Here is a 15711-nt window from a genome sequence, read left to right on the forward strand (position 1 = left end):
ATGACTCTAGTTACCGTTGTTTTTTCACACTGCGAGAAACATAAATACATTCATGTAAATTCTCCATTATTTAGTTTCTTTAACCACAATACAGGGCTATAATACTTGGTAGAAACAATCTGGAAAGTGAGTAAAAAAAAAAAAAAAAAAAAAAAAATAGAGAGAGAGAATTTCCAAGACTACTTTTAAGTTTCTTGCGGTTGCAATTTTATTTAGGTATTGAGGGTAAAAGTGCTAAAAAACAGCAACTTCAAAACTACAGCCCTTATATTGAAAAGAGTTTTATTAACTGAATTTCTGAAAATAAATATTTATAATAATATAATATATTTATAATAGGTACAATATATACTGTATGTAAGAGCTACGTCTTTCTAAGTAATACTTTTTTTATATTATTAAATTTACATAGTTTTAGCCCTTTCGGTTCTGTTGTTGGCGTTTGTCCTCGGATATTTGCTTTTAAACATTTTTAACATTTTTTGTGGATTAATTTGATAGTAGATTTGGTTTGAACTTTTAATATATTGCAAGAGAGTTCTTCTTATAGCTATATAAACAATATTTTGTAGATGTCTTTTTAGTACCAGTAGTGCTGTTAACCTTGATGCTCAGTTTTTTGGTCGTACTACTTTTGCGTTTATGCAACGCTTGATATTCTGTCGGGAATTCTAATGCTATACTGCTTTTAAAAATTTTATGATTTTGCTGTTGACTTTTATGTGGCGTAAGTGTGAAGAAGAGAGAGAAAGTCATTTTTCTAAGAAAACTGAACATTTCAATGAGAAACTGAGAAAAGTTTTAGAAATAATGTTTGGCAACACTTAACAGCAGTCATTGTATCGGGTTTCCTATAAATATGTTCCTTTTAAAAATTTTGTGATTTTACTGTTCAGTTTTTTTTTTTTTTTTTTTTTTCAAATGTAAAAGTGCCAAGTAAGCGATATTTATTAACGGAGTTAAAAAAGAAAAAAAAGTTATGTGAGCAGGAATGGGTCCAGGAGAAGATTGGCAACATGCCGATCTCAGCGAGAGCACAGAAAACATTAACGAAATATTCTAGTGTGCAGTTAAAATATGAATCCTTTCAGTTTTTCTTTTCTTTCCCCCCTCTTTCTGCTTTTTTTACTTTTTTTTTCCCCGCGCATTTTAGAAAAATTCTGGTGCTGAAAAGGCTAATCATTTATTCTGTTGGTTTTATGCGTAACTTTGGATTTAGCTATTTATTCGATTGGCGCTTCAAATTCGTCTCGTTTCAGATCTGACTGGCTCCTGTATCATTCAGCTTCATACCACCAGAGAAAAATCTATTTTTACGCTCCAAAGTGGCTCTGAGTAACTATTTATTTGCCTGTTTTTGCTTTTCCAACAATTTCGCTGTTTTAATGTTCCGAGAATATTAAACTTTAGACGCTAACTGATGCAATAGTCTGTTCTAATTACAGCACATATATGTAGCATTAGAAAACAGACTCCATTCATTAAGTCGTAGGAAAGATTTCGATATATATATAAGTGATATATAGGAAAGATGTCGATATATATAAGATATATATATATATAAGTGAAAAGCACTAGTTCCGTTTCATGACATATAATCAGTAATGTTGTTACTACTGAAATTCCAATTCATGCAGTTTTTATGATCATGATAAGATACTTCTACAGTTTGATTAACAAAGAATTAATAATTAATTCTTCAACTCCACTTATGCAGTTTCAACACTTCCATCAAAACATCGCTAAAATTGTTTCTAATTTTTACCTCCCTCCCACCTATATAGATAGGTGAGGGAGGTAATGCTTTCGACAGAGGAATTTAATAGTGAGTTTTCAGTGAATAAGGGCCAATTAGGATCTCTAAAACACTTTTTAATATTTTTCAACGCTGTCTGTTTGTGCGTGTGTGACAATTTTAAGGGGTACTTTACTTGAATCCCAGAAACTTTTTCACCGAAAAACTATATTAAAAAATAATCTAAAACTTTTCAATTTTAGTATTTGAGACTTTTTTATCAATGGAAACAACATATTAGATTTTGGTTAATATTGATAAACAGGAAGTGATATTTTACTTGAAGCTCTGAAAAGATTTTCCTGAAAACATATATTATCATATAATCCAAAATATCTCAGATCTGCTATTTAAAACTCGCATATAGAGATTCGATGCAGGTACAATAGATGACTGAGAATAACACGTTAGATTTTGACTACATATGACGAACGGAAGAGTTGCTCTACTTGGAACACTTAACAGATTTTCGTGGAAATATATAGAATTACTGTAGTAGGAGCTTAATCTAAAATAATGCTGTACGGATTAAAGCTATTTCTGTTATATCTAGACATGGTATTTATGTATATCAAGCAGCATAAGAGATTTTTTTTTTATAATACCACTGCACAATTTCAAAATTTTGTAATGCAGATATGTTATTAAAAAATGTCCTTGTCCTGTTGATAATGTCGAGGCACAAGAGAAAATAACAAGTTCGAATGCATCTAATGCTTTGCTCCCGCAACCCACTGAGCTGTAACTCCAAAAAAAAAAAAAAAAAAAAAAAAAAAAAAAAAAAAAAAAAAAGCATTCTTTACTGATACCTAAATATTGCGGGGATATAAGGTACAGATCAAAATTAATTTAGATTTGTTGATACTATAGAAATTATAACATAGAAGAAAACTTATAGCTATTTATTTTTCTTTAATCAAAAAGCAATTACATGTTATTCAACTGAACTAAAAGAAAATAATGTGTCAAACATTTGTTTATGTAGGTACAAATTAAAAAACAAGTTTTTAAATATGGTCAAATATATTTAAAAAATATGATCCAAAATTTCGTATTACAGACCTTTCCATTTATTGGAACAATAAATTAGATTTACACACAATCAACTAGAAGTGATGCAACGAGCTTTAAGTGAAGCTCGTTTCTGTTAAGAACATGGGATTGGCGGGAGATCATCCTGCTGACCACATGAAATTTGTTTTGCTTCTATTTAGTTACAGCTTGAATGCGTTTTGTTTTCATCTATGGGAGCTTCGTGTCGCATCGTTTCATCATGCTGTAGCTCATATTTCACGAGATCACCTAGATATATCTGAAAGAAATGTGTTTCAAAAAGCTTAGCATGGAAGTACCCAGAAATTGGAACAAAAAAAAAAAAAAAAAGTGCATTTATTTTATTTTTAATAATGTAATAATAGCTAACTGATAACACCCTTCCTATTCGAATTTAAAATTCATTGTAAATTAAGCATTAAGATGAGACACTTTTATTCCTTAGGCATATTACTAAAGTGTAGTTCATTTTTTGGGAACATTTTTTAGAATTCAACTGATGGCTATGACGTGAATGCAAAGCAGGAACACGCTTAAATTTGGCATCAAAAATAGTCTTAACCTATCTCTTGAGTCCAGATTGCTATGGTTCTCAGAATAAATACCGCTTTTAACCTAAATAATCCTTTATGAAGAAAAGAAGCTATAAAAGTTTGCAGAAATATCTCTCTGTATATGAGTTCAGTAAATCTAAATTATACGTCATGTTTGACCCCCCCCCCAAAAAAAAATTCGGTAATTTTAGAAAGCCTTAACTAAAATCCTATTAGTCGAAGAAAGTATTTGCTAAATTTACTAGATAAAGAGAAATAAATCGGCCTTTTTCAAATATTTGCACTATTATTGTAATGAATAAAAACTGCTCTCATCTACTAGCACAAAATAAACACTCAGCGGATGGTGTTTTCAGGAGTTCAGGAAATTCCCTGATGAGCTAATGCTGGAGGCTCTTAAGTTAGCCTTGATAATTCATATCAATGGTTTAAAAACGGATGAAACGTTAATGATAACTTGCCAAGCCAGAAGCCATATCAACCACTAAATGTTCTATAACAAACATATGGCACCTCGACGGACGTTTTGTCCAAGTTATAAATTGAACCTATTCATAATGCCTTTATTTTTAAGAGGAGATTTTGCCAAGGCTAATGAAGATGTTTTGATAAAAAGATACCAGCACCTGTAATAAAGTTGCTTTCTTCATGTTATAAACAGAATTCGATATTGTTGTGGGCTTTATAGAACCACTTACACCTTTATGCATGGGAATCCATATGAAACAATGTTCCCTTTGCATAAAAGTGCTGGCACCTATATGATGGAGAAACTATCATAAAGGTATGGCACCTTGATGGGAATAGTTTTCTCCAAGTTATAATAAGTGCCGGCATCTTTATATAGATCGGGGATTATTTACTGAAATAAAAATTTTTACACGAGCGTCCCGGCATCATGATGAAGGCTGCATTCTTTAGGATGTAAAACGTGCTCGGTACCCCTTATGTCTTGATGAACAATGGCTAACTTGCAAAAGGTACCAGCAGCTTTATTCAAGCCGTCGACTATTCGCTTAGATACGCAGAGGAATGTCCCGAAATCTTCACAAAGACTACATTCTTCATAGTATAAACTGAAATTAATAATGGTGCCAGCACTTCATTGAAGCCGTCTACAATTCACCCAAATCTTCACATGAGTGTTTCGCAATCTTAGTGAAGGTTGTATTCTTCAAGTAGCATGTTTCTTAGTAAAGGAGTCTCCACTTTTCTATCTTAACGACGCGATACCCCTATAACTTGGAGAACAATGGTCAACTTACATAAAAGTACCAGCACCTGTATGCAAGTAGGTCGTACCGATTACACCACCGTATCCACCCCTGCACATATTTCTATACAAATTAATCATTTTGACTTTTGTTAACAGCGTATTTTGTGTTATTTGTTTTTTCTTTTTCAGACAACATGGCAATGCAAAGATCGTTTCACTTGTTTCTATTTTGGTTAACCTGCTTTGAAGTTTTGTTTTGTCAGTATACGGAAGAGGATTTGCTGTCCAATCGCGCATCAACTCAAACGCCTGCTTTCGTCTCAGAAGGTCCCAAAGAATCGCTCATACGAAGGCTGCACGAAGTCCTACCTCACGGAGGAAGTCGATATTTAAATAAAAAAAGGAAACCAAACATGACAATCACAGAATATCTCTATGACCTTATAGGAGATGATTTCCAAGTAAGCAGTTTTCATTTATGAATTTTATATCTAAGTGAAATGAAATACATGGTAGTATAGATTCCTTCTAATGGGAGCGAAGTGTATAAGTTTTCAAATTCATAGCAGTTGATATTTTGTATGTCAATAAACTGAATGATATTAATTGCAGGAATGTTATTATTTATGATCCAACAATAATTATGTTCTGTGTTACAAGTATTGATGTTCAATTTACAAATAAATATAGCAATAGTCTAGATTTTTCTTGTAATTATTGGTGCTATTTGAAATGAATTTGAAGTTAAGTGGTGTTTTATGGAATTTGGAAAGAGCATAAAGGTTATTAAATCTGTTGTACCTTGGATTACCACAGATATTTACTAATAATTGTTCTGTAGATAATTTTTCATATAATGCTAAAATTATTATTTGCTTTATCAATTTTGGTGGCTGTGAATTGGTCTTTTAAATTTTTAATATTTGAAAAATGCTAAGACCAATTTAAACGACTTTTAAACTTTGCTAGTTTTAGTTTTAATTTGCTGAAGGATTTCATCTTTCCATTTTGAAAAGGCATTATTAGGCAAATTAAGCTGATTGCTAGCTTTAACAATAAATTCGTTGATGCTATTTTCTAAATTTTGTAACAGTAATTTTTGTTAACGTATCTGGCTGGTGTACATTTTACACCATAACTCATGAATTTTTTAAGTTGCGCGTTTTGAATGATATCCAAGTTTCCAGTAATTATATGTTGATATTGACTATCTACTTATGGACTGGATTGTGGCAATTTGCAATGTCATTTTGCTGACTAATCTGTTTCATGGTAATTAGTGAGCAAGTTGTTTAACGTTTTTGCTATTTAAAGAGAGAAGTGTTCGACTTTGTCAAAATTTGGATGGAGAAAATTGATTTTAATGTAAATTCTGCGTTGTGTTATTGCTAGAGTTTGTATTTACAGTAACTAAGAGCTTGGTATTTAATAATTTGTGTATCGTTGTATTGCTAAAGAAAGTATTTTCAAGCAATCAAAGAAATTTATTAGTACAAGTGTGTAACCAGATAAGAAGTTTCTTCGAGAAATATGCAGAGTTAAATAAATTTTTAAAATGCGTCAGTAATTCAGTTGCATCTAAAGTTGGTAAATATCTTTCATTATTAATTCTACTTCCTCTTTTTGTTTTGGTGCTGCAAAGTTTAAATTGGCTGAATATGGAGTTATTGGAAATATTTTTAGGTATAAAGTATTTCTCCGACCTTCTTTGCATGCCTTCATGGTGTGGTGGTCTGCACGCTGGGCGCGTATTCCAGAGGTTCGTGGTTCGATTCCCGGTGAAGGCGGTTGCTCATTTTTCATCCTGCCTGCTTCCAATTAACCACGTGTGCCTACAGTGGCGCCCGAACTAAAAGGGTGTGAGATGAGGGATTCTCCACACACAGGATTTTGGCGATTAGGTCCCCTAATATACCCTCGTCGCCCTTTAAAAGGGAGAGTATATAAGATATATCTCCCGCCTTCTTCGCATGCCTTCGTGGTGTGGTGGTCTGCACGCTGGGCTCATATTCCAGAGGTCCGTGGTTCCATTCTTGGCGAAGGCGGTTGCTCATTTTTCATCTTGTCTGCTTCCAATTAACCTAATGTCTCTACAAAAATAAATATTGAGTTTGTAAGGACGATGTTTGAGAATATAAAGTGATTCTTGAAAAATTCGTTCTTTGTGATTAGGTATAATGTCCAAAATCTGTAATAATGATGAATTCATGGTGTTTAAAATGTTCTAATTCCGCAGAGCTAAGTTGGTAAGATGAATTAATTTGAGTGTTATTAAGCTGCATCGCTTTGCAATTTTTAATATGAGTTTTATGGGTATTCAGTCGAATGTTTAGATTGTTCTTAGTTTGCCCTATATATTTAATATTTCAAGTATTGCAGGTAACTCTGTAAATACAGATGAAAGTTTTATATATATATATATATATATATATATATATATATATATATATAAACTGTTTCTTTGATCGTCAGACGCAGGCAGTGCGTTAAATTTACATGTTTGTTATCCAGTTGAATGACAATTTATAAATTCACTAAATAAGATAATTATTTGTAATAATTTGCCTAATACTTGCGCTAAAGCTGCAGAGTAATAAAATAGCAATTTATTTTCTGGTACATTATCTTATATATTATCTCTTTGGAAAAGGAGTTAGAATGCTATTGAAATGAATTTACTCATTAGCATAATTAATATGGAATTACTAAAAAAAAATTAAAGCTAAAAAGCAACCAACAAACTAAGTAATTTTCGCTATTGACCGGATATTAGTTTACTTTTCAACGGGAACAAACTAACTTCTGATCAATTAACAATAAATGCGAGTGTTTCGTCATTTTCTCAAGTAAGAATCAAGACTAAAAAAAGCTTTTTAGTAAGATTAATTTTTAAGTTATTCAAATTGCTAGTTAAAAATCAGTAAGAAACTGGCAGTTAAAATACAATCTTCAAATTGGAAGATATAATTCTTATAAGAGTGAGTTTTATTTTCTTAATTGAGAAAATTGCTCCCCGACACTTTCTCTTCTCATCATATTAAAAGATGCAAACTTTGTTAAAACAATTAAACACGGAAGAACAATCGTACAAAAATTTATTCTCATAAGCTTATAATGTATGAAAATTTAATTAAAATTAAGAATATATGAAAAAGGAATTTACATAATACACATTCATAGCCAGAAAAATTACGTATTTGCTAGCTGTGAATCTGATATATATCCATTACTTTCTTCGTACTCATAATGAAATCTAGAATTCGAAAGGGAATGGAGAATGGAGGGGTAAAGAGAGAGAGAGCATAGGCGGAGACTTGTTGGATTCGATTTTTAGAATGCGGGAAAAAGAAGTGGCTTGTGGGACACCTGAGAAAACTGTTGAGTGGAATAGTCTTCTGATAAAATTCTGATGTTAAACTAACCAAAGAAAAGAAATTAATTTCTGGCTAATTGTCTTATTTGAAAAGGAATAAAGGAAAGGTAAAAGAAATCTTCATTGCTCAAGAGCTCTTAAGCAGATTTAGAAATTTGAAATAGGTTAATTTTTTTAGTAACAGCATAAAAGAAGTGCCAGAAAAAAAACGATTTTTACATTATTATGCAATAACTGTGTTTGTATGTAAATATATCTTATTCAGACTTATTTTTTCCTGTAATTATTAAATTTCTACCATATCTGTACCTTGTTTAGTTTCTGCCTTCGTGTTCTTATTTTGGACTTAAATTGCTCATTCTCATGACTACTATTTTACTGAGTCTTGGTTGGCAATTTAAATTTTATTCGTACTTTTGTAGCTTTAAAATTTTTATCTGAATTTTAACTCATTTCTGACATTTTGTAACCCTATATACGACTCTCTTTCATTATATTATTATAGTCGAAATTTTAAATTTCTTTTATTTATGTTAACCCTAGTAATTTTCAAACATTTGAACTTATTTCTTATATTTTCTGACCATATGCATGACAAATTGTAGTCCAAAGGGCATTAGCACAGAAGGGCTATTGCGTTGAAATGTCCGTTTCACTTTTCAAATTGTTGCCTCCAAATAGTATCGCCCTGTGTTATATTTAAAGAAGTTAAATAATGAAGAATCTGCACATATGTATGCATGTTTCTCGCACTGTGATAAAACAACGGTACCTAGAGCCATCAAATCTTGAATAACGTAATCCTCCGCAGAAAATGGGAGCCCAAATCTGGAAGTCCTAATTTGGAATTTGTTTTGTTATCGATTTCATATTTTCTAACACTTTTAACGAATTTTTAATTAACAAATTCAACGATTTCAAAGCGAGCAATAGCAACACTACGGGAGGGTGGAGGAATTACAGGAAACATTTTAAGTTTTCATGCTGCTGCAATTTCCTGTCATGTAGAGCAATAATTCTTTATACAATAATCGCTTAGATTCTATATAGGCCAAATGTACGATGTGAAAAGAGCCGATGGGCCAGAATTCTATTTCTATTAATAAAATGTTAATTTTTTAAATAAATTTTAAATTTCGTTTTCTAAACATTTACCAAAGCATGCATAAACAATAATCACTGCTTTTGGAAGGACAAATTTATTCCGCTGTTTCCACAATGAAAATCCAATCCACGTCTCAACTGAAACTCGTATCGGTGTCAGGGCATCTTTGCCTCTGCTCGTCTTTGTGTGGAATTCTCATTTGCAACGGTGTCGGTCCACGTCACACCAGTGACCATTGGTAGACAATATCAACTGCTTTGATCTTAGCTAGTGTATTTCTTTCTAATTTTAATTTAAAAATCTATAAATGAAAATTCACTCCGGCGACCTGTTGGTTGAGCAATAGTGATCATCAGTCTGTAGATTCTACTAACTATAACAGCACTGATGACCTTAGATTTAGTTTTCATTTAAAAACCTACCTAAATTTAACGTACTACCTCAACCAGCCTTGAGGATCACCTGGTTTAGTAACATATCGCAACTTATAAATTAAAGTGCTTTTATTTTACGTTGTGACATAAATATATCTGCATTTATTTCATTCTTATTAGATGTTTCTAATCCAATACATTTCATTTCTGGTGCAAAGTAGCCTAGGAAATTTATAATTCTTATAAAATATTTTTTATTTTCAGTCCGAATGGATGTCAACGAAAAAACCAAAGAAACCCTGGAAACAAGTGGCATTGAGTGAAGTGAGTTTAAATGTCTCTGAGGAGGTCTTGGCTTTCCGGAAGCATTTAACGCTGTTTGATGGTTTCAATTTTACGAGAGAACTTGCATATCTGCAACCAGATCTTTTGCCTTACGAAAACAAGATAAAATCTTGGCTGATACAGAGAAGTTCATGCCCAGTTGCTTTTAAATGGAAGAGTTTAGGGCCTACTTATTGGCCGCAATGGTTCCGGTTTGGATACTGTCTGAATCGCAGTGGAAAATGCTCTCTGCCGTTTGGTTGTATGAAGTGTAAACCCGAAGGAGTAATACATCTATATTTCTTGCACATGAGATGCACGAAACCCATCAGAAAGGAAGACAGATCTCTTATTTATGAACTTAGAAAGAAGGAATCCAAGTCAGAGCATACATCCAGCAAAAGCAAAGAAAGATGTCAGTGGGAAAAAATACTTATACCTGTTACCGTGGCCTGCAGCTGCTCTTGCTAATTATCATTTAGACAACAAACGAATAAATGTACATTTTTCGTTTCGAAACATTTTTGACAGTAACCGTAAATGCAGCTCCTTTTTTGATTGCTTCTGCCAGGAAAGGGCTTAATAGTAGCTCAGAGTACAGCTCTCTAAATAAGTGTTTGCCAGCTACACTTTGTGCCACATATATCGCGTGACTGTCATTATCCAGTTAAAGATTTGAGGTGAAAGTTGTTAAACTGCAATTGGCAGTTGAATGGCACTTTGTATTAGACTTTTTCTTGTATTTTTGAACTTTATATTTTTAAGAATTTCTAACGTGCATATTAAACCATACGCTAGTGTATTGAGAATGCAATTAGGCTATTTAAGCTGCTATACTTATTTAATGACTTCGTAACAGATAATGGCAGTCTGTGCTATTACTATGTTGTATCGCAATTGGATATACTGCTAAATCGAGTAGTGCGTATGTTACCTGAAATATTCCCAGCTTTCTTTCTTTTCTTTACTCAATTAGCTATACTTTATTGCTAATGTTGGTTAATATTCCATAATCGGGGTGAGAGCCAAACTTGGCGAGAGTTTTTTATTTGGAGCGATTTTGATTTTATTGTGGTGTCCGGCTGTATGTTTTCTTGTGGCAAACCTAGAGCTTTATTTCGGTAATAGTAAGAGTGGAAATTTAGTGTAGCCAGAAGCTTTTCATTTAAATTTAATTTTGAAATACTGTGTTTGTTTTTAAAAGTTTTACTGTTTAATATTATATATATATATATATATATATATATGTGTGTGTGTGTGTCTAATATTATATATATATATATATATATATAAATTTTTGCAGAAGGTTAAGCTGTTGTTCGTGGGAGAATCTTGCATTTCAGATGACGTGAAGTTATGAGTGTTTTCATTTAGTTTTATTTAGTTAATTATTTTTTTTTTTAGTTTTGTTTCTTGCATGTGGCAATCGAAAGATGTAAAATATTTAAAGTTTTGAAGTTTTGAACGAAAGTTGTTTAGTGTGTTTAATTTCACGTTGTTATATCATTTAGTCAATTTCATTTACTATTCTGTTTGCACATAATAATCGCTGTTTACCACTGTAAGCAAAAATTTGCTATTCTGTTTACGTTTAAAACTCACTTCGCGATGCTCTGATCTGTTAAGTGTACATATTTATTTACTCAATAATTATTTACAAGAATTGTTCATTATGCTCTTTTATGATGAATTATACAGATAGGAAGGACTATGTTTTTACTCGCAAAGCTGTTGGACTTTGTTTTACTCATCTAGTATTTTATCATTTCATTTTACTATTCTGTTTACATAAAATAACGTCGTTTCACTACTGCAAAACTTAAAAGTTACCATTCTCTTTACGTTTAAAAATCACATCTTAGTACTTTCATTGCCGCTAAAAAAATTCGCCAAATTTTGAAGGCCAAAATAGTTTGGCGCCAACTTACCCCGCTTATGGAATATTAGCCTTATTGTTTTTAAATACTATATACGAATAGGAGAAACTGAAATTACAAATCTTAGCTTGATTCACTTCTTCTGTAGGGAAATTCCCCTCCTCTTGCTTGTTTAAATTTCTTATTGTATTTCTGCGAAGTAAGCAAACAGTTTGTATTCAAACTTGATGATAATATTAAATTCACTCATGAGTATGGTATTTTTTCTGCATCTACATAAAGTTTTTCATTGCGGAAATTTTTATTTTCATCATAAGCATGTGATTCTTTAACACGATTTTAATATTTAGCACATTGTAACAAGAACCGAGAACCTAATTTATAACATATACCAAGATCATACTGAACTTAGCAATGCAAAGAAAAAGTTTTTTGTTTCTTGATTCTTATCTATTTGTATTCATATCAGCAACTGAAACAATTTAATTTTAATTACCTTCGAAATAAAAAAAAGGAACGAAAGGCAGCTCGTGCATAAGATGTGAGTGGGGAAAAAATATGTCTACCTGTTAACCATGGCGTGCGACTGTTCTTACTAATTATCATTCAGATGTGCGGCATTAAACTAGCGGTGTCGAAACTTTTTCCGGCCCACAAATGCATTTCTCGTAATTTAATTACATTATTTTGACAACGATTTGAAGAAAAGTTTTATTATTTTAATGATTAAGTGTCCAAGTTTACATTACTTTCATTATCATTAAAAACGAACGTAAGTAACTTCCTAAAAATCTACAGATGAAGCTAATTAATTTGCACTAAGATACGCATCTAAGATATGAAAATACAGATTTGAATATTTTTTTTTTTTTTCAAAATTAACGAAAAGCTAAATAAATACATTTAGTTACAAGTTTTTGAAATAAAAATGTAATGTCTCTTTGGAAACATACAATGTTAGACTTTAAAAGGCTGTTGAAGAATTATCTTGTAGCCTTGTGAAACAAAACAGAAATCAGAAGAAGGATGTATAAGATCCTTTTATTCAAACATAAATTTAACAAATGACCCAATTTGGATTACAAGAAGCCCAGCACTTTTGGCTTAACAGAATAACTTAACAACTAATAACGTCAAGGTGTAGTAGAGTAGTCCAACGGCTCACAGAATGCCTTAAAGCGCAGGTAGAACTCTGGTCTGTAGTAAACCGGCGATACAAGCATAATGTCTAAAACGAATGCTTATCATATGCGGTCAAGTCATGAATTACGAACCACCCTAAACACGGGGGGATACTGAAAAAGAGGAGATCATCTCCTTCGGAGTTCTGGGAAAATATGGGGGTCATCTAAACATTTAACTTCTCTGCATTCAGTACTGAGTTTTGCATATCGAATGCTATGTTACATGCATACGAAGTATCTGAGTATCTGAGAAAATAGTCTTTCAACTTTTTCACGTCCAAGGGCCTTTTTCGATTACATTGTGGGCGCTGCTTTTTGGTTAATTTTCTAATGCCATGTAAACATTAAATTGTTTTCAATTTGGGACTTATGAATAAAATAACGCAAACTAGACTGCATAAAATCCTTAAGAAAGAAGTTAATGATACTGAAAAATCCATTACTGATGCACGTTTTGGTTATATATGTAGTAGTTAATATGAAATCCTTAAAATAGGTATCTATATATAGGTATATGTAAATGGAACAAAATATAGAACAATGTATAAAATATCAGAGAAAAATATCTTTAATATACAATGTTCATTAACGTAAATATATTTATGTAATATCAGTATAAATGGTTAATTAGATTTTGAAGCAATTAGAAGTTTCAAGTTACATATATAATACATCTCTCTCTCTCTCTTTATACAGGGTGATTCTAAATTGTTTTTACAAATTAAGAGGGGTAATAGTACCCATCCAGACGAGCAATAATTACTATAGAATATACGGTCGCATTCCACTCTGAGAAGCAGAAAAGAGGAATATTAGAATTCCAACCTGCATTTACAACAGCGCTAGGAAAGCCAATGAACAAGACCAAAAGTTGCGCACTCAAATTTATTGTTTAGTGAAAAACTCGCAGAAAGTACTTACTAAAAATGCCGACAACTCGCTCTTCCATTTCTGGCGTTTGTACATTTCGCGAACATCCTGCATTGCTTTCTGACATGGCAAAAGAACTGGTTTCTCGCATTCTATTCTTCGATCAACACAGGAAAAGGTTGGATCGCTTGGAATCCGACGAATGGAAACCACTATTCGTTCAATATATTATAGCGACAGTTGTCCTTCATCCTCATAGGAAGTGAATGTAAAAAATAGTGAAATTAAGTGAATTTGATAATGAGGATCTTATAATACAATTCAGATGTTTTCAAATACTTAAAATTGTTTAATAGATAAGAAGAAAATCTGGAATTTGTTAAATATTCTTCACAATTCAGGCGCAATTTCATTAATCATATCAAAGAATCTGAATGGGATTAGGATGTTATCATTTGCTGATAAGAATAGATGCCGACAGCCGATGAGAAGCTGATAGTCAATAAATTGTAATATTTATTGAAGAAAAAATATTTATGTATCCAAATTTTTCAAACTCTTTTGCATACATTAGAAATACTTACTCTCGTAATTAACATATACATGTATGTTATTCCCTTCGTAATTTTCTCTCTCTCTCTCTTTATATATATATATATATTTATATCTGTAATTGATAAATATTTTGAAAGGAGCATCAAACAGGTGTCAAAATCATATTTTAAAATTACTACTTAGAAATGCGTTTATATTTACGAAAGATACTTACTTCCTTCCTCACTGTATTCAAGTCGATAAGACGAATGAATGGAATGATCAATTTGCTAATTCATTCGTAGTTTCAAATCGAATGAATGGACTCGCAGTGTAAGCTACAGTGAGCTATGAAAATTTTAACAAAGGGTTCGTATTTTATCTTATGAAAACAAAGTATCAGAATCTAATTAAATGTTTCACTTCTTAGAAAAATAGAAAATACAAATATTTGTGAATATAAAAAGAAAATATCTTTGAAAAAATAAAATTTAAATTTACAAAAGTATAAGAATTACAAAATATTGCAGAAATTACATAAAATAGCGCATAAACTTATTTGGCACAAACTCGCTAAATGTAAAATAGATTGTGCAGTCAGAAAGCATTCTTTGTCACAGAAATATATTGTTTATCAAGTTTAAAGGTTATTCAGACTAACGTACGAAGTTCATTGAGTAACATGTATTTTCCTTTGAATATATAAACTAGCTAAATAAAGGGGAGAACTTCAAAATTAGACGCAAATTTAACAAATAGATTAAAGGAGCCCTCCTACAGCTTACCACTGTGTTTAAGCATTTTCGTGGATTTCCTTAAGGTAATGTAAATATGAGCCCATTTTTCCCTAGAAAATTCTTCATGAAACCGCGTCTAACCAACCCTCATATGCTTTGCTATATTCAATTAAATAAGCACACAAAATCCTTCTTAAGATGATCAAGTTATTAATTTCATGTCAAATGATACGAAGCTTTTCAAAAACTAGGATACTATCCATAAACAATTAGTGCTGTTCAACTGGAGTTAGATCGGATTATTTGTTATTGAAATGCTTTCAGCCTCATGATCTACATGTATGTATTGCTCGGGGGGAAGGAAATTCCTAGACGAAAATAACGTAATAATGAAATGTTGGTAAACAAATAAATATAATCATTAAACTCTTTTGATAATTATAATTTAGTTTGAAATTATAAGGCGATATATGTCATTAATAATCCAAAAAAGTTCATACTAATATTATTTAAGTGTTTAATAATGCATAAAACAGCACTTCAATTCTTTTCGCATCCTATATAATTTGTGTCTATTCTGGTACGATGTATACATCCATGCACACATTACTGACCGACAGAGAAGAACTCTGTAGCTCCCTTCAAGTTTTTATTCCTGATATACTGACACGGAATAAGAGCCCAAAATACTTTTCTTTTACAATATATCTACCCT

The 15711-nt window shown here is 31.7% G+C and overlaps 1 protein-coding gene across 1 annotated transcript; it reads left to right on the top strand.

The window, feature by feature from the left end:
- The first annotated feature begins 5031 nt into the window (after positions 1 to 5031).
- LOC118187335 (noggin-like) lies at positions 5032 to 10265 on the top strand. The gene is made up of 2 exons (XM_035357533.1): positions 5032 to 5079; positions 9735 to 10265. The coding sequence occupies exons 1-2, from the start codon at positions 5032 to 5034 to the stop codon at positions 10263 to 10265; spliced, it is 579 nt and encodes a 192-aa protein (XP_035213424.1).
- The last annotated feature ends 5446 nt before the right edge of the window (positions 10266 to 15711 follow it).

The sequence above is a fragment of the Stegodyphus dumicola genome, chromosome 7, assembly GCF_044657685.1.
Source record: "Stegodyphus dumicola isolate Sdum_Otavi_A_Nest chromosome 7, ASM4465768v1".
Taxonomy (NCBI): domain Eukaryota; kingdom Metazoa; phylum Arthropoda; class Arachnida; order Araneae; family Eresidae; genus Stegodyphus; species Stegodyphus dumicola.

Bases quoted from the DNA above. Each gene is read 5' to 3' on its own strand.
- LOC118187335 (XM_035357533.1), top strand. From the start codon at position 5,032: ATGACAATCACAGAATATCTCTATGACCTTATAGGAGATGATTTCCAA. The intron at 5,080-9,734 runs GTAAGCAGTTTT...TTTTATTTTCAG, and splicing joins TTATAGGAGATGATTTCCAA to TCCGAATGGATGTCAACGAA.